We start from the raw sequence: 25,321 nt of genomic DNA on the forward strand, positions 1-25,321 counted from the left end.
TTGTTTTGATTTCAATAGGATGATAATTGTATGTTCATTGTTAATGGTGATGTTGTATTTCATCTTTGAAAGAGGTCAAAATAAAACAGGCCTAAATAAAAAAGAAATGGCTAACTTAAGGAAGTCTATGTTTACATGAATTCAAACTGCAGAACAAGCAGTTAACTTATCTTGCTAATCTCACTGCATGGGAACAGCTCTGAGACTGGCTGAGACATGTGCATCCTGCACACCTAATTCATTCATAGTTTTAGGACTGAATAATGCTTGTGAGAAATTATATGTTTGCAGAATAAAAGAACCAGACACTGATGCTGGATCAGACCTGACAGGATTCATTCCTCTAGCATGCTGAGACGCTGCATCCTTCATGTTCCAGCCCCAAGTGCTTTGGCTGCTGTTCCTCATTAGAAAAAGACAGCTTCAAAGAAGGCTCCTGATCCAAATTGGTCCAGCATCTCAGACCGTTCCACACAAGACTTAATATTAAGCCTGGAATTTCTCAACATTTAGAGACTGAACCACAAATACTATTCATAGCTTGTTTAACCATTTTTTTTTTCAGTTTTATATGGGCTCCTACATAGGTATTCTCTGCCCCAAATCAGCCTGAAGAAATTTTAAGAGAAAGATGCCCCATTTCCCTTAAAGGGGGTTGGGTAGGTTTTTGGTTGTTTTCTTGGACTATAGATGTATATTGCCATTGAGAGATATGGCCATAGGGGTTATAAAGGAAGAAAGGGGAGTATAGAGATATGTAAGGATGATAAGGCAAAAAGTAGATGATTGAATCTACTCCTCAACTTAAGGCCTTGATTGTTACTCACAAATAAGGTTAATTTTAATTCACTGATATAGAATTTTGCATATTGATACAAAATAAGTTTCATTTTGATACATTGAAATAGAATTCAAATTTAATATTATTCTTCACACATTGTATTTCTGCTCTGATATGAGCTATTGTACACATACAACTCAATTAGTACATGGTTTACTTCCAATACTCTGATAGTGTTACTGTAGGGCTGTTTAGGATAATTAAGTAACACAAGTCACTTGTTGATCACTTCATGGCCATATCAAGTATAGGAATATACATGCTAGGGTTAACAGATATCATTCTATAGTTAAGGTCTTCAAAAACTTCAGAGACCTACAAAATACGACATTTAAAATGTTTTATTATTATTATTATTTGAAGGATTCTGTGACAATAAGACAGATTAAGTCCTGGAAACACCCAGCCTACCATAAAGAAGATGATGAGCATTGAAGAACCTCCTTGTGGAGATGGCTTTGTGGCAAAACAGCCATGGGACAAAAATGTTTCTCCTACAGAGTTCTGCCTAAAAATGGGCAAACTTGGATGCAGGCAGAGTTGATGGCCAGCCTCTGCCAAGACAGGGTAAGCAAGTCCTCAATGGTTCCTGCTTCACAAATATGTCTGTCAGATATACTGGGCCAGAAGGCTGAAGATGATGCTCCAACGTTACAGAGAGTTTTGGGTGACTGTTCAGGCAGTAAACTGTCTATGTCATCTTTTCATTTTGGAAGCTGCTAACCTGTACTTCCTGTTTACTCAGGTAATTAAATTTATTCCTTCTCAAGTCTCTGATGCGGCTGAAGATCAGTTAGTTTTAAAATTAAACTTAATTGTTTAGGAGTTAAAAAGATACTTTTGGCCTAGAAAGATACTTTTAGGTTGATAGATTTCAGCTTTGCTAGATATTGATTTAGTTCAAAACTTTATACTCACCAAGATAGAACAGATAATATTTCTTCAAAGTTGCCAAATACCTTTTGATTAGACATTATGTGCGTAAGTCTTACCTATTGGTTTTTATAATTTTTCATAAGTGTTTTTACTGTATATTTTTTTAAAAAACCTTTTATTAAGACAGAAAAGGGGTCTGATGTATTTTGATGCTAATTAATAAAAAGCCATCCCACCTGGGCAGGGCAGATGAGATAGGTGTGGCTAAGGGTCCCGAGGAGAGAGAGGAATCCTGGGAAGAGGAAGAGGAAGAGGAAGAGGAAGAAAGACCACCACTAGGAGGAAGAAGGAGACCTGAAGGGAAGAGAGGAGGCCGCCATGGGTGAGGTGGAGGAGAAGCACATGGCCGGCGTGGATGGAGAATCCGGGCCAGATGAAGAACATTAGCAAGTATTTGGGATTATGGATGGGAGGTAATGTGATAGAAATTGGTAGAAGCAGATGGCACAGGATTGGGGCAGGGATCCCATACCTGCCCCACTATGGGAAGTAGTTTAGAGGATTAATGTCTGTTCTGCCCCCAAGTTAACTAAGGCTATATTAAAATATAACAAGTGTCAGTGTCTTACTTGATTGCTAGCTGGGCATACTCATAATACAGGTATACATATAATTTTAAAATGACAGCAGTACACAGCAATAAGCAGTCCTGAGGCAAAAATCTCTGGGGCTTTGCCTAAACCAGGGATACACCCATTTGTCAACCGTGCAAAAAAATGAGTGGGCTGCCTTCAGGAAGCTCAGTCACTTGCTTGCTTTTGCCAATCCAGCATGTGACTGCTCCTAACACACATACACACTGCGTGCTTGAGCACACACGCACACACAGACACACACACGGAAGAAGAAAATGAATGAACAAAACAAAGCAAAGCAAAAACAAACAAACAAACCCACCTGCTATTTTGGCTCATTTCTGTGTAAGTACCAAACTAGGAAGCTCTGGTTGAGTTAGTTAAAAAGTCTGATAGTTTGAGCAACCTTTGGAACACCCAAAAAGTCAGCAATTTACTCTAAGTAAAATTTGAAAACATTTGTAATTTTTTTTTTCAGACTGGGCAGGGTAGTGTCATCAGCTTGGTTAGCCAACATTCAACACGTGCCTTCCGCACACAGCCCCCTCAGTTTCCAGAGCAGAGAGCACCTGAAAGTGTGGGAGGGTGAAACTTCTCACCTGGCAAAGGAGTGGTCTGGCTTAAGAAATGGGTGCTAGGAGCACGCAAAACCAAACACGGCGTCCTGATCCTCCTTCCCTTTTACAGGGTAATTGCCATGGCTGGCATAAAGCAACATAGAGGGAGAAAAGAGTGGGAGGAACGGGGGGGGGGGGGGGGGAACATACTAATTAAAATACCCCCCCCACCCATCTGAATAAATGTGAGCAGTTCTTCACCTCTTCTGGTGTCTCCCCACCCCCACCCCCACCACCCCCACCCCCCTGCCACCCCACCCCCACCCCCCACCCATCTGGATCAAATCCCCTGCAAGCACCAAGTCCGGTGCTAACGAGAAAGGAAATCTCTACAGAGATCTACAGAGATCTCAGACACTAGACGGATTTGAGGCTCTGTGGCTGCAGTCAGTAAAAGGCTACAGTTAACATGGCTTGAAGGGCACCCAGGGAGTCGTTCGTGATTTATGGTGGGTGGCACGCTCTCTGAAAAGGTTGCCTCCGAGTTCAGTTGATTTCCCTTCAGAAATGGCTACGGTTCTATTTATTCCTTTCTGCCTGTGCTGTTGACAGCTTACGTTGCTTTTTTTTTTTTTTTTTTTTTTTTTGCCTCTTTGGGAGCAGCTATTGATTGTTGCCACTGATAGTGTCACTGAAAGCATCAGGCACAGCTTAATTAAGCTTCGATGTAAAAGGCATGAAGGTTCCCGTGACTATAAAATGCTCCAGTCTACGTGCAAAGAGAAATAGGACATGTTATTATTCAACATGATGCCCGTGGTAGGCATGTCGCTAGTCCTATTTGTTCGTAGCGTTTTGACTTGGAATTTAAGAGGCTCTGACTTAACACACGCCCTGCCTGAGCTGGCTCAGGTGTGCCAGGGTGTGTCCTGTAGGGCAGCCCACATGGAGAGAGGCTGTTTTCTCTTAGGATCATTACTCTCCCTCCCTACTTTCACTCACCCTCTGCTCTCTGTCTCTCCATCTTTTTTATCTTCTTTTTCTTTGCTCCACTTTCTCCTTTCTCTACATGTTTTGCCATATTTCTTTGGACCCTTCCCGTTTTTCTCTTGCTGTGGAACCAAGGGCAAAGATAGCATGAAATTGGCCGAGCTCTGCCTTGCTGCCTGCTGCCTGCTTGCTTGTGGGAAAGCCGTTTGACAGACACATGGTGCCTCTGTTCTAAGAAACGGTGGGAGTGACTCCTGTCTTTGTGGCTGTGAGCTGGCTTACAGATACACCCATAAAACATTACATTTAAAAAATGCTGTTTGGGATTGAAGAGATTGCTTAGAGTTCAGGTTCATTGCGGCTTTTTCAAAGGACCCAAGTTCAGTTCCCAGCACCTATGCCAGAGGCGCACAACCACCTGTCACTTCAGCTCCAAGAGATCCAGCACCCATTTCCGGCCTCCTCAAGCATGCAAGCCACCCGTGGGACCATTGGAGAAATGGGCTTGGTTGAATCACCAGTCTCTCAAGCGCTTGGCCGCCAGGGGAGGAGCAGGCAGTAGTGACCTGCAGCACTCTAAAGTTAATTACAGATCACTTTGTCCTTGCCACTTGCCCCGAGGTTGTCTCTGATCCTCCTGCCTCAGAGCTGCCACAGAGAGCCAGCTGTGATGGTACGCTTGATCACGTCTTGGGTTTCTGTCTCCATGGTGTGTTCTTTGCCCATCAGGCCCCACTCTGTGTGCCACAAGTGGCTTAGAGTAAGCCAGCCATGAAACAGTGCCCCATCCTGAGGATCAAAACAGCAGGCCCACCCAGCAACCATTTGGCTGGGTGTCGTTTTTTCCAAAACTGGGCCTCAATCCCCTAGTTACCCTCTTCAGGGTGTCCGGCTGGGGTTTGCAGAGGGGTTTGACTCTGTGATGTCATCCTTCCTCACTGCTGAACCTCATCTAATCCCCCATGGTCTTTATCAGATTCTATTCTAAAAATACTAGCTATGTCGAAGCAATCGCATGCTACGTGACTTACCCTTTAAGGCACAACAAAGTGATTTTTTCCAGTATACAAGGACTCAGGCAGACATCACCACAATCAGTTTTAGCTGTTCTTCTCTCCTCAAAGAAACATGACTCATGTGCAGCCACTCCCTGCTTCCCTCCCTCCCCATCAGCCCTGGCAACTGCTTGTCTACTATTCTCTGTCTCTGTGCATTGGCCTAATCTGGACATTTCACATAAATGGAATATATGACATTTATGAGTGGCTTCTTTCACTGGTATCATGTCTCCAAGGTCCAGGGTGGGGTTGACAGTATTAATATTTCTTTCATCTGTGTGCCAAACACTGTTTCGGGGTGCGGGGGCGCTCTTGGTGCACCCATTCACAGGGCACCATGAACTGTCATGTGCAGGCCCTGTGGCTGTGTGGTTTTATTTTTCTTAGGGTTATACCTAGAAAACGAACTTCTGGGTCCTGTGGTAACTCTAGATTTCCTTTTCCAGGAGACTGTCAAACTATTTACCAGAGTGGTCATGTCACCTCACAGATCCACCTGTACCCCAAGGATTTCTGTTTCTCCCTATCATCACATGGTCTGGGATTTGTGAATTATTTCTGCATGAGCCCTCTTTCTTCTCTTGGACCCTTAGGGCCATCATAATGACAATCCCAGGGACTTATGCAATGCATACTTTGAATACATCTCAGCTCTTAGTTGGCTATACATTTTATGACAATCGCTCCACTTCCTGACTAGATGGTGTGCCTACTTTAGGAGAAAACACAGTCCTAACCAACATCCCCTTAAAGACCTAACTACAGGAGCAGAGGCACCATTTACTGAGCTCGTACTCAATTCTTCCCCCATATAATCTCATTTAATTAGAAATGAGGCGTCGGGGTTACTCTCTCAACCTTCCTAACGCTGCATAGTGTGGTGATGCCCCCAACCATAAAATTATTTTGTTGCTGCTTCATAACTGCACTTTTGCTACTTTATCTGGTGTGTAGGCCATCTGATAGCGGACTCCTGTGAAAGGGTCGTCCGACCCCCAAAGGGGTTGACACCCACAGCTTGAGGTTTGAATGAGGAGTGTCCCCTATGGGTGGAGGCATCTGATGGTCCCCAGCTGGTGGCACTGCTTGGGGAAGGTGTAGAAGTTTGGCTTTACGGAGGAAGTGCAGCAGGAGGGATGGGCTGTGATAGTGTACTGCCTCTCGGTTTCAGGGCTGTGATAGTGTACTGCCTCTCGGTTTCAGGGCTGTGATAGTGTACTGCCTCTCGGTTTCTAGTTCAGGGTCCCTGCTTCACGCCTGTGGTTGACACCAGATCTCTCAGCTTCTGGCTCCTGCTGCCACGCCTCTTACTTACTGCCGGTGGTCTTCCCACCACAATGGACTCTTCTCCCTCTGAGGCTTATATCAAACTCTAATAAACTGTTCTGTAAGTTGCCTTCGTCATGATTTTTTTTAATCACAGTAACAAAAGTAACTGATACATACGGCATTTTTTTTTAAGACATCAAAGCAGAAAGTTCGTAGAGGAAAACAGGAAAGAAAAGAAAAAAAAAAGCGGCCAGGAGGATGGGGGAAAGGGGAGGGTAATGGGAAACAGCTGTGAGCAAAATACAACATCTGTGTATACACACACACGATGTATGTATGAAAACACACGGTTGAAACCCATTATTTTGTGCTAAAATCCTTCTAATTATCTAAAAATTGGTCAGTGATATGATAACTAGTAAGTTGAAGTATAAACATAAGACCATATCATGGTGTTATTCAAACCTTATTTGTAATTCCGCGGTAATAAGTATCTAAGCACTGCAAACGGCCACCGAACGGAGCATCTAACTAGGTTTCGCTTAGTGTTCCTAAATTGGTATGTGTGTTCCCAAACGTCGCCGCGTGGGAACCGCAGCTTCCTGGGTCAGCGTCCCACGGGCTAACACGGGGCGAGTGTCCTTCAACAGGCACCGCCAGCTGTCAGAAAAGCTAGAGGCCTCTGCCCCTAACAAATATGGCCGCCCTGAGGCTTCAGGCTTAGGGCGGTGGAATGGGACTCACGTGACAAAATCCTGTCCTGTTATTGGTCTAGTCTATGGGAAGGGCGGGACTTAGTGACCCGAGTAGGCCGACCTTAAAGGGAACGCACTTGGGCTCCGCCGGTTCTGCGACTGGAGGCCTGGGTGCGCGAGCAGGCCGCCCCTCCCTCGCGGGGCGGAGGCGTGCGGGGCGGGCGCTGGAAGGCGGCGTCCAGGCGGCGCGGTGACCCCGAGGGTGAAGTGGGAGCCGGCGGCCGCGGAGCAGAGCGGAGCGAAGGAGTGCGCGCTGGGCATGGAGGACGGCGTGGCGGGGCCGCGGCTCGGAGAGGTGGCGGAGGCGGTCGAGAAGCGGGCGCCCACCCGGGTGACGCTGCGGCCCTTCGCGCCCTTCTCCGCTGCTGCCCAGGCGGACGAGGGCGGCGGCGACTGGAGCTTCATCGACTGCGAGATGGAGGAGGTGGACCTGCAGGACCTGCCTAGCGCCACCATCGCCTGCCACCTGGACCCACGCGTGTTCGTGGACGGCCTATACCGGGTAAGGACCGGGCCGCAGTCCGGGCAGAGGGCGGACACTTGTTGCGGGGCGCGACCGGGGCGGGGACGGGCCGTAGCCCTGCTCCAGGGGTCGCTGGCTCTGGGGGCGGGCTTCCTTCTGCACCGCCTCCTCACTGCCACGGTCGGTTACTCACAGCGGCCCCGTCTACTTTCCAGAGTGTCAAAATTGTGTGGATTTGGTCTGGGAAGGAACAACTCCCAGTGTACTGAGTGTTCCTGATGGTGGCATGTCACCCATTTAAGGAACTAAATATGTTAAAGGCTTAGGAAAGGGTTCCCTTTCCCCCAACACCATTCAACCGCAAAACTGGCCAATCAACCGCAAGATAATGAGCAACCAGGAGTCTCACCCAAACACTGGCTTTTCTTCCAATAGTGCAGATTGAGAATGTAGATGGTAGCCCTGTTTATGAACAGTGAGTCACGTCTGCTTCCTCCTTCCTCCCAATGAATGAGATGAACCCCTCCTCTACGGAGTAAATGCAGAGCGCCAGGGGCCAGGCGTAGCTCCCGAGCCACTCCAGGTGGTAATAGTTCCCGGAGCCTGGCACTTGCTTGTTAGCCCCTGAAGGCAACAATGCAATTTTAATCTCTGCTGAGTCCTCAGATCCCAGAACAGCCCCACAACAGAATCTTAATACATGTCGAAATGAGTCGCTGGCCAAATGGACAGAGCTGTAGACAATGCTGTTCGGGATCTTTTCACAACATGTATGAATTGCCAGGCATCCAAACAAGTACAATCTCACGAAACTGATCTTAATTCAGGGAGGAGAGAGCCGGGGACCCCCTAAAAGAGGTTTGAAGTACTGACCAGAGCCTGCAAACCTGAGGGGGCACTGGGCTGTGACAATTGTTGCTCTGCACAGGATGTCCGGAAGCTTACACAGCCGTTGTAAATCCTTTCTGAAAGTAAATGGGCGTATAAATTATAAATGACCAAGGCACGGTGGTGTTTCTCTTGGCAGCAACCTTCAGCTGCAGTTCATTGACGTGCGGACCCAGCGCCGAGCGCTGAAAGCTTTGCTGACATGTTTGATTGAGGGAAACAGAAAAGGCAAACATCAGATGCAGCAGAAGGCGGGGATGCTGTGGGGAGGAGGAGGGTGCAGGGACTAGCGGCCTGAGGGAGGGAGGAGTTGGCTGCTGTGCATCGATGAACAGTGACAGTCTCTGGAGTGATATGGAGGTTCTTGCTGATGGCAGGCGCTGGTTTCCAGACGTGGTTTCAGGCTCAGAGGAAGGAGCGGTGAGCTTGCCAAGCTTGTCACTTAAACAGAGTTTGGTCTCTGCAGGAAGTAAGGATGGACAGACCACGGGAGAGAAGCATGGGGATGAGGTGTTTTAAAGCACCGCCATTCCTCGGTATCCGTGGTGGATTCTTGGTTCCGGGATACCCCTCTGATACTAAAATCCATGCGTGGCAAAGTTTCCCATGTAAAATGATATGGTGCTTGCACATATCAGGCGCACATCCTCCTGTGTGCTTTAACTCAGCTCTAGGCTGCTTATGATGCCCAATAGGTTGTGAGTGCTATACATTCATTTATTATGTTATTCTATGCGGGTTTTTAAAAAGAATGACAAGAAAGGTGTGGGCCTATTCTTGTTGGTACAATTTTTCTTTATGGGAAAAAATGTATTCTAGATTGCCCCACTATGTACCATGTGGCACCTGAGGGTATAGAGGGCTGGCAGAAGTGCTAGGTGCAATGCAAGACATGAAACAGAAACAGGCAGTAAGACAGGTCGCGGGCTGAGTGACAGGCGCCCATGTCCTTGCGGGGTTGCACACTGGTGCCTCAGGATGTTTGACCACAGAACTGGCTGACTAGGCTGGCCTCCATAGTGCCACAGGAGGTATAAGCTATGAGCAGCCGCTAGAAGCTAGAGCTAGGAGGAAGCAGTGTGGTTGGAACCCCTGTGAGGCGCTGCCTGGCAGGTGCACTGCATGTGAGGGCGCTAAAGCTCACAGGGAAGGAGCCTGGCCTTGGCATCAAGCCAGATCCATGGGCACGATCAGCCTTCCGGGGTCCAGAGAAGGGCTCTGGGGCCAGTGTGGACGCACAGATACTCCCTGAGGAGTCGGCTTGGGTGGCCTGGGTTGGCCCCTGCACAGGCTGACTGGCTCCCTGAGGAGAATTGTGTATCTGGGATCCATGCAAAAGGAATAGCAGCGCTGATGCGCTGATGCCGTGTTGAGCTAGGTGAAGGCCAGGAGGAGCTGGTGTACGTGGTGAAGGGGAGCGGGCCATGGGGCGGAGGTCTGAAGAGCAACCGGGAGAAGGTCCTCAGAGGGCTGGGCTTCAAAGTGGGGTGGAAATGTACCCGAGAGGAGGAGGGGATGGGCAGGGGAGGATGCAGGGAGGCAGGCCAGGTAGGGGCAGATTGTGGGCATCTTCAGGGTTGCTTTGAAGGAGCTCAGTGCAGAGGGGTGATACTGAAGAAGACACACAGAGCCTCTGGCCGATCCTCCCCTCTCTCTCCACCTTGAGACCTGGAGCTTGGGGACAGGGTGGGGAGTGTGATGCGCATGGATTGCCAGGTCGTGGGCCTGTGGATTCACAGGGATGCAGACATCATTCACCCTCTGGGCTAAGGGTACCATGTCCCGGGCCTAACGACACTGCGTCATGGCAGGCCAGTGGAAGGCCTTCCAGCGAGCTGATTGTTTCCCTGTTAGCTAGAACCGTCCCTCTGGGTGGGAAAGTGTGGCTTTGGGGCTTCAACCTGCCCCCTGGGGGTCACCCTTAGATGGTAGATTGAAAATGTGTCTGCTTCAGGTTGGCCATGTCTACCCTGGGATGGGTGAGGTACTGACTGCAAAGCAGATAGAAGTCTTAGAGCTGGGATCCCCCTTTCTAGCTGATCCCCACGGGGGGGGGGGGGCGGTGATAGCCTGCAGAAAAATACTTAGTACATATGACTCTCCTGATCCAATAACCTTAATCAAAGTAGAAGAAACTGATCTGAACTAACTCATTTGTTTGAGAATTTCAGAAACATATACATTAACCATATACATGTGTGTATGTGTATATATATATATATATATATATATATATATATATATATATATATATGATTTGCTTTTAGTGGGATGTTAATTAAAGGTCTACATAAACACTATCATTATTAATGTAAAAATAATCTTTCCAGAGAAATTCATACTGTTACAAGTTAGCATAAACCTTTATTAAGATTATTTTCAACATGGGCAAGTATTTGCCTGCACGCTCCATCTCACTAGCTGCTCCTTCTATGAACAGTTCTACTTAGAAAGCAGAGCTGTGCTTTGAACCAGTAATTACCTGTGCTTTGAGCTGTTGCCACTGGTTAGTTGTTCCCTTTGCTCAGTTGTCACTGGCAGCTCCAGAGTTCTCTGCCTGCTGTGCGACAGAGCTCCAGATGGAAGCAGAAGGGCACACTTGCCTGACTGTCTCAAAGACCATCGTGTATTTGATGGACCGAGCTTCACCCGAAGGCTATTCCAGGAAGTCATGCAGAATCTTCTTGTTCCTACTGAACACACGTTTCTTTACAAAATAATTACAATTCATGGCAGCCTTCCTGTGGTTTTCTTGTAATAACATGTACTCTGATCTGCATAAAAGGATCTTAAGCCAAGGTCCTAAACTCTTTACATAAGTGCCCCTCCCTAAGCAGGGAGGCTCCAGCTGTCCCTGCACCTTGGAATCTGTTTTTAAAAATAGTGTGGGTGCGTCTATGTGTGTGTGGGAGGGGTATGTGAGGGGGTGCATTGTGTGTGGGTGCATGCATGTGAGGTCAGGACCACTTTTGGGAACCTGTTCTCTCCTTCCACCTTGTTTTTGAGGCAGAATCTCTCCCATCTCTTAGGTTCTGCAATTGGCCCAAGAGCCTCTCTGTGCTCCTCCTATAGGAGCCCTGGGCTGAGATGTGAGGCTCCGCATCTGTTTTCCTCACAGGGGTTCCAGGGCTCAGTGTTGACCATCAGACACGCATGTAACAAACGGTGGTCTGCTGAGCCACCTCACCTCCGCTCCCCGAGGCCCTGCGGTCCCAAGGGAGGTTTGAGACATTTTCTTGTCCTTAGGCACTCCACACCAATTCCATTCTCAGGTGTGGGAGCTGGGAATGGCCTGTGGGTGGTTCTTTGTCAAGACTGAGAAGCAAAGCCTCCTGCTTAGCTAGAAGGGGGTTAGTCTTAGCCAGATATGGTGGCTCGTGCTTGTTAGGTCAGTGCAAAGGCGCTGAAGCAGGAGGATTGTCCTTCACTTGAAACCTGGGTTACGTAGCTGTGCTCCAGGCTGAGTGAAACCCTGTGGAGAGAAAAAATGGCTGGGAGAAAGAGCAATGCATAGTTTACAGAGAACACTGAGCAACTGGCCCCACAGGTTCCCTTTCCTTGCCAGTGTGTGTGACTTTGAAGCCTAAGCAAGAGTATTGGCTATCAGCAGGAGGGCTGTGACTCAGTTTACTCTAAGGACAAGGTCCCCAAGGACAGATCCTGGACTTGTAGGCAAGCCCGCATTCCACGGGAGTTTGATGGCGGGGATGTTTTGGGGATCTGAAGTGCCACGGCCAATGTCCACAGCTTCCACTGTGAACACCCGCAGCCGAGTTTCTGCCTGTGTCCATCCCAAGTCAGTCCATGTAGTGCGCTGGAAACATGGCATCCTAGCTGGAGGGGAAGAGCTGGGCGCAGGTGGTCCTGGGCGGGTTTCACTCTCCAGCCTACTGTGGGGGCAAAGCCTGTGTTCTCTCAGACTTACATCTCGGGTGACGACAGTTCCCCCTCCGTGGTTTGGCTCAGGTGTGGTGGGTTCAGCTTGTTTGGACAAATGCTGTGTTAGCTTGTAAAAACCCACATTAAATAGGCACTAGGTTTGGCTTACAATTCACCAGCTATTTCCTTGGTTTTAGAGTGTCTGGTCCTTAACTAAATGAGATGCTTTTTATAGCCACATTGTTTTCCTCTTTAACTGTTCAGTCAGTCCACAATAGAGCTTACTTACTGGCCCTCTCCATAGCCTACAACTGCAGAGCCGTCAAGCCTCAGGACAGTTACATAAGGTGACAGAAAAATAGGCTTCGTGATAGAGCAAGAGAGAGGAGGCTGCTGCCTCCTGTGTTTGTATTTCAGGCCGCGTCCTTTTCTCTGTGTTTCTTTCTGTTTAAAAACTGTGACCAGAAAACACAATAAGCTCTTAAGTATACATCCATGAGGGGCCGGGTTGCTGAGCCTCATGAATGCTTTGCTCCTACACAGCGGGGTGTGGGTGTGTGTGTGTGTGTGTGTGTGTGTGTGTGTGTGTGTGTGTGTGTGTGTGTGTGTGTGTGAGAGAGAGAGAGAGAGAGAGAGAGAGAGAGAGAGAGAGAGAGAGAGAGAGAGACTGAGTGTGTCTGTGTATGTGTCTATGAGTCTGTGTGTGTTTCTGTGTATATGTGTGTGTGTCTGCATGCTTGTGTGTCTGGGTGTGCATGTGTGTGTCTCTGTGTGTGTCTGTGTCTGTGTGACTGCCCCCTGGAGAGGCCCAAGAGGCAAGGAATAGAAGACACCTCCAGTCTTTAGCCATCAAAGGCCTGAGGTGCCAGCAACAGCTCACAGGAAGCTCACCTGGGCCAGGTTTCATGTGGCACCAGAGATGATGTCTGACCACGGGAGCCTTGGGGCAAGTGCAGCCACTCCCGGATCCCACAGCTGTACCCTGTTAGCTCAGTAAGATGTTTTTGGTGGTGGTGGCTACACAGCAGTCGAAGGCTGATACAGTAATTTACACTGAACCTTTGCTACATCCAAGTCAGCCACACTTTTTTTTTATCAGTATCTACTCTTAGCCTGCCCACTTTACAGGCAGAAGGACAGGCAGCAGGACGACCATGCTCTTAACCACTAGGCACACTGCCTCCTGTGTACGGGCCACACCAGGATTCGGAGCCTTCCTGCACTGACGCTCCCAGCTCTGATAGTCCCTGGGTCCTACATTTTGATGTATTCGGCTTCCCCAAGAGATACAGAGGTGGCTAATCTTGATTGTCAGCTTCACTACATCTGGAATTAAGTAAAACCCCAGCAGCTGGGCGGCGTGCTTGAGAGGGACTTTTCTTGGTTGGATTATTTGAGGTGGGAGACCCAGCCTAGATCTAGGCCACGCCTTATGGTGGCAGCCCTCTTAAAGGAAGCGGGAGAGAAGCTTGCCCTTCCTGCCTTCTTGCCTCCCTCTCGCTGGCAGGCTCATCTACCCTGACCCACTCCTACACTGGTGTTAGGACCCACTCTGGGACTCCAGTGAGGGCCTGCTCCTGCTTCCAGAACACACAGAATCACTCCGTGTCTCACTGCCTCAGGATCTGCACATTCTGACAGTCACTAGTGTTTACAGAGGGGAACACAACAGAACTGGATTTCAAAAGGCTAGAATGCCCCACAGCTCTGAAAATGGATCCTAATAACTGTGTATGACACATAATAGCCCAGGGGTCTATTCAACACACACACAGACACAGACACACACAAAAGCACACAGACACACACAGACACACACAAGCATGCATCTACATATACACACACATAGACACAGACATAGACACACAGACACAGACACACAAAAGGACACACACATGGACACATAGACACAGACACATACAGACACAAGCATGCATACGCACATACACACACATATACACAGACACACACAGGCACACACACATATACAGTCACACAGACACAGACACACACAGAGACACACACATGCACACCCAGACACACAAGCATGCAGACACACACACATATACACAGAAACACACACAGACTCATAGACATACACACAGACACACTCAGTCTCTCTCTGTTGCTCTGAAGGAAGCCAGTAGCCATGTAAAAGTTGGTAGAACCCGCAGTTCCTCCCAAAGACTTAGAGTGCTGAGAGAGAGGCACAGGTGCAGGCTTGGTTTAAAATCTACCCAGTTTCCCTAATCTTAGAAATCTGCCTCCTATGTCAGGGTGATAATTATGGATGCACTGGGCCGCATAGCAGCACCACAGTGAGCCCTTTGCTGCCCTGTTTACTTTCTTCAGACCTCAGGAAGAGCACAACGGCCTTGAACTCCATAGGTAGCTGAGAATGACCTTAAATTCCTGATCCTCCTGCTCCACCTCCCAAGTGCTGGGGTTTGAGGTGCACGCCACCACACCTGTTGGATTTGTTGTTGTTTTTCATATAAATCTTTTAGGCTTCTGTGGAGCTGCTAATGTTTGGAAATGTTTACTAAAACGGGCTTGAGCTAGAGCTCAGTGTGTAGACCTCTTGCTTGCCATGCTCAAGGCCCCAAGTTCATCCCCAGCAGAGGAGGGAAAAATAAGATATGTATTAAGGTTTTCCTCAATTTTTTTTCTTTTAAGGTTCAACTCCATAAAGAATGCACTTTTAGCCTCCACAACTTACATAGACTGCCTAGTTAGTGAGCCATAGCTACACTGTGGAGCACCTGAAAATCAAAAGCTGTTAGGGACTTTCTGAAGGAGTCGGGGAAGCTGAGCCTGTGGATGGGCACAGCGCCCTGACCACAGCTGATCTCAGAGGGTGAGCAGGGCCAGGCCTGGTAACTTGCACAGGAGAAGCTGAACCCTCTCTGGCATGGGAAGGCCGGATACTTTTCCTTTCGTTGCTGATTTTGACAGGTAAGGTATGAAATTCCCACCACAATCGTAATTAACCCAGTAGAGAGAGGTATTTGAGGATGGCCTGAATTTAGAATTAGAAGACAAAAAAGGTTATTTAATTTAGAGAGCTAGTTTTGGATTTTTCCTTTATCACGGCATCAGTCTGCCAGGGTTGCCTTCCCAAACACCACAGCTTTAGCTGCCTTCAGTGACTTATTTTCTCACTGCTAGTAGCTCCATGTCTGGGACTAGGTGAAGGTACTCTTTTTGGCCTGCAGGTGGCGCCTTCTTACTGCGTCCTCAGATGACTTTCCTAGTCCTGTGTGGGGACTGGGAACTAACTTCCATGGCCTCTTACCAGGCCGTGTGAGGTCATCCTAGGACCATGGGTGAATTACTTTTTTAGAGACCTTACCTCCGAGTCCAGCCACACTAGCGTTAGGGCTTCAGCAGGCAAGTTTGACGGAAGGGGGAGGGGCGGAGACATTTGGTGCCTGATTACCAGCCTTTGCGTTTCTGGGCCATCGTTGTCACAGTGCTTCATTAACTCCCACTTGTTTAAGACATCGCTTCCCTTTCTAAGAGCCGTGTGAGGTCAGCACTGTTGGCGTCACCCCCGCTGCTCACGGGCCTGGGTCAGCGTCGTGAATCCCAGCTCACGTGGCTGGACTCCCATCCAGCTTTCACACGGAAGTGCTGGATACTCGCCCTGTCACAGTGGGACAGCAGGGCACATGGACGCCCCGCACACCGTCTACAGCTCACTGAGGTCCCAAGGAGTTCCAGGAAGGACGTGTCTCCGTACGTAGGGTGCAGATCGGCAGGTTACAACTGTCACTCCCTTTGCTGTGCCTTTGCTTTGAACAGATGCTGGGTGATCCTGATGGGCCAGGCACAACGGCAGCCTTTATGTCGCGTGCCCGGGACAACCAGCGCCTGGACGCTAGAGCCAGGCAGATCTGGGGCCGACGTTTTGCCCATTCGCTGCCGTCATTCAACAAATGCTTGTTGAGTACCACTCACATGGGAGCCCAGACAAGTCCTATACATCCTCAGTTGTACCCAAAGTCTAGGACAGCCAGTGGAGGAAGGCCCCTGTCCCAGATGGTTCACAGCTCTCCTTTCACATCACGAGACAGAAGGGAAAAGATGTAAAGCTTAGTTTGGGATAGTGTTGGTGCCAGGTAACTGATGAACTCTGTGTGCTATTCGACGAACTCTACTTGGTCTTCTTCCTGTCAACCAAGCAGACAAGACAGAGTCTCTGAGGCCATCCCTAGCTCCAGAAGCACAGTGTGCTATTCGCCCTGTGGTGCCATAGCCCATCCTTCCCACCTCACCCCCCACCACCACCCACACACCCTTCTCTGCTCCCCAAGCCCACAGGTCTAAACAGACTTGCCCCAAGCAGAATTTGCTCAAGATGATGTCTTTATGTGAATTTTGGAAACTCACATAAAATTCATCAGATGATCTTGCACCACTGAGGACTTAAATGCCCTCAGCACTGGTCATTAAATGGTCCAGCCACCATCTGAAGAGTCACCAAAACACGAGTGACATTTGTTTAAAGTCTGACAGCAGAGTTTTCCAAATGTCCCACCAGGTTTACCTCCCTGAGAGGACAGCTGGTACCTTGCATCCGCCTGATATATGCTTATTGTCCAGGGACCTTAGTTCTCCTCCTCCTCCTCCTCCTGCTCCTCCTCCTTCTCCTCCTCCTCCTCTTATTTGAGATGAAGTCTCACTGTGCTAGCCAGACTGGCATCCAACTCCTGACCTCAGATGGCTCTTGCTGCTTCAGCCTCCTGAGTAGCTGCGACTACAGGCATATGCCACTGCTCTGGGCTAGCAGTGTGCTCAGTAACTAGGTTTTGGTGGTGAAGTATAAAATTAGTAATTCCCAAACTGACTCTAAGGACATGGGTTAGCCTTGTATAACTTGTGCCAACTCTGTGTGAGTGTCATCGTTTCCGGGCTTTCTGTGACCTTATAAGGAAGATGCTGCTATTTGCTCATTTTCTAACAAAAGTGTCTTCTCTTTACAAAAATAACAAGCATCATAGAATCTCATAGCCCCTGGAGGTTTGGTTCTGGGGCTTTCAAAGCCCATAGGAAGAAGGGAGCTGTGAACCTACCTTGCACTTCCCTAGTGAGTAGAGACCCAGATGGGTGATTGTGTGAACTCAGGAGTATTTACCAGATGCGTGTGGGCAGAGCTGGAGCTGGTGTGGGCCACTCCATCAATTCTGGGTCCAGTGGAGGCTTCTGCATTCTCAGTCTACATTTAGTGAGCTTAGGTGGAAGTCAGCTGATTGTACCTGTGCTGTTCACTGATTACCACCAGGGGGCAGTAGCTTCCTCTGTTCTCCATGGATCTGCTGGTTGACTTAAGACTGCTGTTCAGGCATGCCTCTCCCTAAAGGAAGGGAGGAGCAGTCGCTGCCAGAGCTGCAGACAAGTTTGTAATTTCAAAGGGGAGAGACACCATCCATCTCCTAGCAGAAACCAGGCTGGTAGGAAGCCTTCCCTGCTGGGGGCTGGGGAAGTGGGCTGCCGCTCAGACAGCTAAGTGGGAGAGCAGAGTTTGCCTGAATGACCCTCCCTCCGCTCCAGCTGTTCCCCCCCCCCCCCATTTATAGTTTCTTTCAGGGAAACTCTGATTTAGTACATGTGTATGTATGTATGTGTGTATGTGTGTGCTTGTATACATGTGTATGTATGTACGTGTGTGCGTGTGTACCTGTGTACATATAATAGAGCCTAAGTAGTCAGGATAAATGACTAGGCCTGGGTGTACCTGCATATTCAGGTACTTGCCTGCTGTGGGCAAGGCCCTGGGCTCCATGCCAGCACCATGACCACCATGGTAAAATGCAGAGAAATGCTCACCTGTGAAAGCTCACACTTGTTTGGAAACTCTAGGGCAGTTGAGCAACGTCCTAGATCACATTCCCAATGAAGATTTACAGAGGGAAAGCTTATGCCCACAGATAAGTCACCGGGACTGAGTGCCTCTGGTGAGAGGCCTAGAACTTCCACTGCCCAGACCACATTGTGACATCACGATGCTGGGCAGGGCCTGAGATCTGGGAGGCACAGGTGGCTTTCAGCTTCCTTCATGGTAGGCAGCATCAGCAGTCTTGGCAGCTCCTAGAGGCATGCCACCACCAGAATCCAAACCTCGGATGCCCTCAGAGGCGAGGGTTGGAATAGGTGAACCTAGATGGAGCGCTCACGGCAGATGTGGAGTAAGGCGGGCTGTGGTAGAGGGCTGTGTGTCAGGCAGTGAGCTGTGCACTTAGTGCCGAGGACAGCGGGGAACCAAAGAAATGCAGAGTCCAGGCCCACCACACCTGTGGCCTGGAATGAAACTGCAGCTGCTCCCTCGAGTCTCTCTTAGCCAAAGAGCTTGGGACCAGAGATGGCTGAGGCAGCATTTCGGATTCTAGGTTAGGGAGGCTCAGCCTGGATCTGGTGAGAGAGCCAGCAGGGATGGTGTGTGGGTTGTGTGTGTTGCTGGGATGCTGTGGGAGTAAGAACTATCGCGGCGGCAGCATTTGTGTAAACCCTGACCCAGGCTCCGTCAGCGCTCTCGTGATGGCGGCGGAGTGGCTCCATAGTGGGTCACCACTGGGTGTTTGTTTCCTCATTCATTTTCTGGTCAGGTGCTGTCTGTCCCTCCTTTGTCCTGGTTAATTAGTGCCAGGATCCGCCTTGGCAGCATCTCCCATATGGGGGCTTTTCTTGTTGCATTTTCTTTTTCTTTTCTTTCCTTTTTTAAAAGATTTATTTATTTATCATGTATACACTGTTTTGCCTGCAGACCAGAAGAGGGCACCAGATCTCATTGTAGATGGTTGTGAGCCACCATGTGGTTGCTGGGAATTGAACTCAGGACCTTTGGAAGAACAGCAAATGCTCTTAACCTCTGCGCCATCTCTCCGGCCCATTGCTGCATATTCTTAACCTGGCTAATTCTCATAAGAGCAGGAATGTGGTAGAGAGGTACATAAGTACAAGTGTTGGAATCCACTCTTCCTTGTGCTCCAGTCCCCACCTCAGCCAGACTTGTACATCTCGAGGGCCACATTGGGGAAAGCGAGAGGCTGAGCCTGTGAGGACTCGGGCTGCTGCCTCTGTAACTTGTGGGGGGTAATTTAACTTCTCTGTGACAGTCTCCTGGGGTTACTGCGTATGGAGGGGCTAGTAGAAAAAACACAACAGTGCCAGATGCACAGCAGATGTGCAGCATGGATTAGACTTTTATTATTGCAAAGATGACTGCTGCTTGCAGGCAGTCAATACAGTTTTTTGTTGTTTTGATTTTGTTTTTTTATGGACCTATGGGATTAAAAAACAAGGTAAAAAGGAAAACTGTCACTCCCCTTAGACAGGGTCTTACTATGTAGCCTGGGCTGGCCTGGAACTTGCTACTCAGACCAGGCTAGCCCTGAGTTTACAGAAGTCTGTCTGATTCTGCCTCCTGAAGGCTGGGATTAAGACCTGTCCGCCACACCCAGTAAGTATCTCATTTAAGGTCTATTAAGTGGTAACACTTATTTTTCGAGGACCACCCACAGCTCTAAGGGGCTGTGTGAGATCTACTTGTTTCCAGACACCCGAATGCTATAAGAATAATGCAAGATGCACAGTCCTCAATCGCTTGTCACTTCCTTGTAAGTCCCTAGAGTGAGCTGCAGGCTGGGGCTTTGTTAGGATCTATTTAATGCGAACTGAGCTTTGCTGCTGAGTTGAGAGCATCTTGGAACTGAAGCCTGCTTGTAAAACACTGTGCTGAGAGCACAGTGGCTGTGAGACCCCTGAACCGTGACATCAGTCAGGACGGCAGAGCTCAGCAAATCTTAGGGTCCCCTCAAGTTTGAAAACGAATCTTCTAACTGAAAAATAAACACTGGTGCTCTGTGGAGGGTGTTCTTCTTACCCTTTGCTCCTTCCTTCCCTGCAGCCCTTTCTTTCCTCTCCATCCTTTCCAGCAGACTAACATCTTCTCAGCTCTCCGTTATCTCCACCTCCCCTGCCAGCCTTTAGTCCCACTCTGGTCCTTGGAGGGCCAAAGCAGCTGTGACCCTTTCATCTCTGAATGCTGTTCAGATTTGCAAGAGGCTGCGCTGGGGAAGGTGACTTCCTCGTCAGTGCTGCCTGCATAAGACTCAAGGCCCCTGCTGGGCCTTTAATTAAATGAGCCAGTCTTTTCAACTCCAGTCTTGCCCCTGCAGCACTGTCACCTAACAGCCTGGCCCTATTCAGTACTGCAAGATGACTGCATCGGGGTGCTGGAGGGGAAGGGGGGGCTTTGTGGAGTGTGATCCACACTCAGTTCTGGAGGTCCCCATGATTCACCCATCTTCTGGAAGCCGGAGAACTCAACTAATGTAAGCTGAGTTCAGCAGACAGTTGCCCCAGCTGTTAGTGCTGCACGGTGCTGGCTGCAAAGCTGATGGGGAGCGCTAGAGCAGGATGTCTGGAGAGCCCACCTCATCCACGCCCTGTGCCAAGTGCCAGCCGCAGACTATTACATTTGTTTAGATTGCTCTGTGAGTCAAGGGTAATTACAGAAGTAGCCGTAAATAATTACAATACAAGCATGTACTAAAACCCTGCTTCGCCTTCTCTCAACCTCCTCCTGGTGGTGTCTGGTTGTCTCAGAGTCTGGCAGGTAGAGATAAATGCAGGCGACGTGCACCGTGGGCCATGTTTACACAGTGCAGTGCTGACAATGTTTTGCTGCCTGCCCCTCCGTGGTGTGGTGGGCCTGGACTCTACATTTCTTTGGTGGCCTGAGGTTCCACTGTGACATAGCCAGTTTGACTAGCCCTGCCACTGAAGAGCAGTTAGCTTCTTTGGGGAAAATTTTTCACACTGCAAACAGTGTTGTACTCAGCATCCTCCCACACGCATCTCTGTTTATGAGTGTAAATACATTCCTTAGGCAGGATGTATGGGTGGCTGCTTAGCAGTCATTGGCAGTTTGCTTTCCACCATGTTACCGTATGGCTGTGTTTACATTGCCACCAGGCCTGTGGAATCCTGTCCTTTGTCAGCTTGGGTCTTAGACATGTGGAAAAGACTGCTTCCTTGTTTTAAGTAGACTGTGGTTAATTAGGAACAGGGTCAGCCATCTTAACAGGCTCCTTGGGCATTTGTTGCCTTGTCTCTGTAAACCGCTTATTTTGGCTACTGTTTTTCTGGTGCATTTTTGGCCCGTAACTAAGAATTTGTTAAGAGAAAACTGGTACTTCCCACTTATCTTGCAGATATTGGCCTTTGACTCACTGGCGGGCAGCCTCCCAGAACGTCTTCACCTCAGGCAGGGATCAGATGCAGACACCGCTTCCTTCACTGCCTGTGCAGGGAGCAGTGTCTCCCAGAACATCTTCACCTCAGGCAGGGATCAGATGCAGACACCGCTTCCTTCACTGCCTGTGCAGGGAGCAGTGTCTCCTGGTACTTCCCGTTCTTAGTGTCTGCTTCTCTATTTTGCTCCTCAGTCACATGTGACATGTTCCTGTCCCGCCAACTAGGCATGCAGGCCCCTTGCACACCTGAAATGCAGCCTGAGTCGCTTTTGCACACGACTGTCTCAGAGCCTCTGTTAACCTCACTGTCCATTTCTTAGCCGTCTTTGCACTAGTTTAGCCTTGTACTCACAGGGCTCAGTCTCTCCCGTTTTCCTCCTTTGTCACTTGTTCATCCTTCTGTCACTTACATAAACTTAAATGTAGTAAAATGAGATCAGCGCCATGGAGATGGGTAAGAGCGCTTGCCACCAAGGCTGATGACTTAAGGGCCACACGATAGGGCAAAAGTGACCCCTGCCACTGTCCTCTCACCTACACACACACACACCATGTCACGTGCACACACACATATCTGTATATACAATAAATACATATGAAAAGTCAAATGAGAATTTACTACTTATCACCTTGATTCTACTTCCCCATAAAGGAAGTTCCTGTTTCTGTCTTGACTCTGTAACCCAAAGCCTCCTGCTGTTTCTCACAGTCCAGAGAACCCCTGAAATGCTTCGGACAGTCTGTTCTGGCTCTTGTGTGTTTTGAGACTTCAGAGTATTTCCGCACATACTGAGATGTCTTGTGAGCAGGCCTCCAGTCAAAACACGCGTCACTTAATGCTTTTTGTACATTATCACACACGTGGCGCAAGGGTCGGATATTTTTATTGTATCCGTGGCTTCACGTCGACCCTTCACTCCAGGGTGGAAGTCTCGCTTGTGTCGGGTCAGCATTCCCGACTTTGGCTGAGACGCTGTCAGATCTCCGAGTTCTGGAACATGCATGCTCAACCTGTGGATGATTTCAGGGCATGGTCATCTGCAAATGGTGGCTCTGCCTTCGTCTGTAATATACACACTTTTGTCTGCTGTGCAAGCCATCCCTCGACACTAACTTATGAATGTCCTGCTTTACGCAAGCGTGCTAATGTTTGCCCGTGGACTGAAAGCGTGGAGCACCACGATATAGTTCAGCCTGCCCATCCGTCTCTGGTGAATAGTCCCTGCCTTAGACCTGCTGCAGGCTGACAGTACTGTGGCTTTCTCCTCCAGTGTCTTATAAAGGTTCTCACAGGCGCACAGCCCTTAGAAGGTCCTTCACCAATGTCTAAGATGGTCTATGAATGACGCTTCTCCACCTGCAGACTCAGAGCTACCCAGTGAGACTCCGCACACAGACAGTAAGGCACGTGCCTGTGCCACCCAGGGCAGTAACCACAAGCCAGAAGTGGCTCCCAGAGTTTGAAATGTGGCAGCTGGGACTAGGGAACCAGACTTATAATTTGATTAAGCTTTAAGTCATTTTAATTTGAATTGTCACAATGCACTGAGCACTTGTAGCTGCTGCTTCTGAGAGGAACTGAGTTTTTAATTTTAAGACTAATTCATTTTCATTGCAATTGACACGTGTCACCAGGAGACTCAGACTGGCCCAAAATCACACAGAAAATTCATGATTGAGCCCAAACTGGAATCCTGGCCTCTTATTCTTAGTCATGAGATCCTCTCTCATGTCTGGCCCCCATTTTTCCACTTCCACTCTGTAAATGCTAACCCAGCCCCAGTGTTTGCACACCAGCAAACAGCATGGTCAACCCGCGTGCGCAGCACTGACTTCTTCATGAAAGCTGCGGTGGCCGAGGTGTTTATGCAAGTATTGGATTTTGGGTTAAGGTCACCTCACTCTTGTCCCAGGATAAGGCTGGGAAGCAGGGTTTCCTGGCTGTGGCTCAGGTCCTCTGTCCTGAGGCCTGTGCTCCTGTTCCAGAGGAAATCAGCCTCCTGGGCCCATCGGTTCTGAATCTAGTGCATCCTGTGGCAGCAGGCGTTTGCTGATAGAATAGAGAGAGGGAACCCAGTAATGATGGTGCGTGCTTGTAGTGGGAGCTCTCTAGGCGCTTAGGTGGGAAGAACGGTGAGCTGAAGAGCAGCTGGGCTGCTGTGCAGACTGGAAGGGGCCTTCCAGAGAGCGGCTGAGGCTCCGTCAGTGCAGGGTGCTCAGGAGTAAAGATACCAGGACCTTGCCCACACAGCCCGTCCTCAGCTTCTGTTCTCCTCAGCACAAGCAGAGGGAGCCATCCTGAAGGATGCTTAGCCTTGTATGGTGGGTAGGAAAGACCACCTCGGATCTGAAGGTTGGAGAGAGGGGAGTGCTGCCTGCAAGGGTCTCACTCAGTTGCCCCTCACAGTGGGCTGCGGAGACCCTGGCTTGCCACTGTAGGGCAGGGAGTTATAGTTTAGATATAAAATGTCCCCAGAGGCACATGTGTTAAAGCCTTGGTTAGTACTGATGACTTCATCATTTGATGTGTTTGTTTTAAGGTGGAGGAAATATGCCATTGAGGATGTGCCCTGAAAAGATAAAACTTGTCCCTGTCTCCTGGTATAAACTCTCTCCTTCCCACCCTCTCCAGCCCTCCCTGGCTTCCATGACATGAGCAGCTTTCTTTCACAGTGTCCCTCCTCATAACAAGCCCTGACCTGAACCTCTGACCCATCAGCTCACACAAACCTCTCCTGAGCCCATGGGCTCACACAAACCTCTCCTGAGCCCATGGGCTCACACAAACCTCTCCTGAGCCCATGGGCTCACACAAACCTCTCCTGAGCCCATGGGCTCACACAAACCTCTCCTGAACCCAAGGGCTCACACAAACCTCTCCTGAGCCCATGGGCTCACACAAACCTCTCCTGAGCCCATGGGCTCACACAAACCTCTCTTGCCTTTTCTAAGTTGGCGATCTCAGGCGTTTCATCCCAGTGATGGAAACTAACATATTGTTCCTCCTAGCTGCCAGCAGAGCCTGCATGAGGTGAATGTGAGGAACCCATGAGCCTGGGTGAGCTAACGCAAGCTCCCTTTCTCAGCACCAGCTTCCGCAGAGGCTTAGAAGGCAGTAGCACCTGCAGAGGGTGCTGAGTGCCTGAGCTGCCTGCACGCTTGGCAGCACGGGTGCTGCTGAAAGCTCACACACAGCTGGGTTATGGTCTCCCAGCAGCTGTTGCACTGTTTTGTTTTCATGAACAAGGAAAAGTCTTGAGGACCATAGAGCTTCAACACTGAGTTATTTTTCCTTCCTCTTAAGTGACCCCTTTTGTTTCCTGCCTCCCAGTATATCATCCAAGCTCTCCCCAAGTCTGTGGGTGGAGCAGTCTAGGCCTCTAGAGGAGGAGACCCTTGTTTGGTATTGCACAGCCAAGTAGTGGGCAGCAGGTGTGACCCTCAGTTGCCTGAGGTGAATCCCAGAGTCCATGTTCTCACCATCCTGGCCGCCAGCCTGCCTTGGTCTGTGCTGTGCACCCTGGGATCCCTGGGCATTGTTATTTCCTAATGAGGACACTGGAGCCTGAGGAGTTTGTCCACAGCACCTGCACTGTTCTGTATTGGGCCGCCTCTGCCACTGTCCACTTCCAGTGCCTTGCACTCCATCCCGCACCATGCCTTCTATGATGGTCAACGTTAGCTGCCAACTTGCGATGGTTCTCTGGGTCTGCTTGTGGGCGGTTATCTTGATTGTGTTAACTGGGGAGAGACAGCCTCCTGCCCACTGTGGGTGGCACTGTCCCCGGCTGGGGCCCTGGACCGTGCAAGTGGAGACGGGGTTGAGCAGCAGCTTGTGTCCATGGCTTTCAGC

At 49.3% G+C, this 25,321-nt stretch overlaps 1 protein-coding gene and 1 long non-coding RNA gene across 3 annotated transcripts in view; one reads left to right on the forward strand and one right to left on the reverse strand.

Moving 5' to 3' along the window:
• Positions 1–7,054: 7,054 nt before the first annotated feature.
• The window catches only part of RCAN1 (regulator of calcineurin 1), a 75,756-nt gene continuing 57,489 nt past the window's right edge, over positions 7,055–25,321 (forward strand). Inside the window, exon 1 of the mRNA XM_084801057.1 lies at positions 7,055–7,483. Coding sequence (XP_084657183.1) covers positions 7,241–7,483 — 243 coding nt within the window. The 5' untranslated portion in view covers positions 7,055–7,240. The remainder of the gene's footprint in view (positions 7,484–25,321) is intronic.
• LOC311609020 lies at positions 10,737–20,637 on the reverse strand. Of its 2 annotated transcripts, XR_014783235.1 has the most exons (4): positions 18,041–20,637; positions 17,349–17,567; positions 15,564–16,383; positions 10,737–11,804 (listed from the first exon to the last, which is right to left on the reverse strand). It is a non-coding gene; the product is annotated as an uncharacterized lncRNA (long non-coding RNA). The 2 variants fall into 2 exon arrangements; XR_014783234.1 differs by lacking the exon at positions 17,349–17,567.

Source organism: Acomys minous (genome assembly GCF_964271855.1).
Source record: "Acomys minous genome assembly, chromosome: 11".
Classification (NCBI taxonomy): Eukaryota; Metazoa; Chordata; class Mammalia; order Rodentia; family Muridae; genus Acomys; species Acomys minous.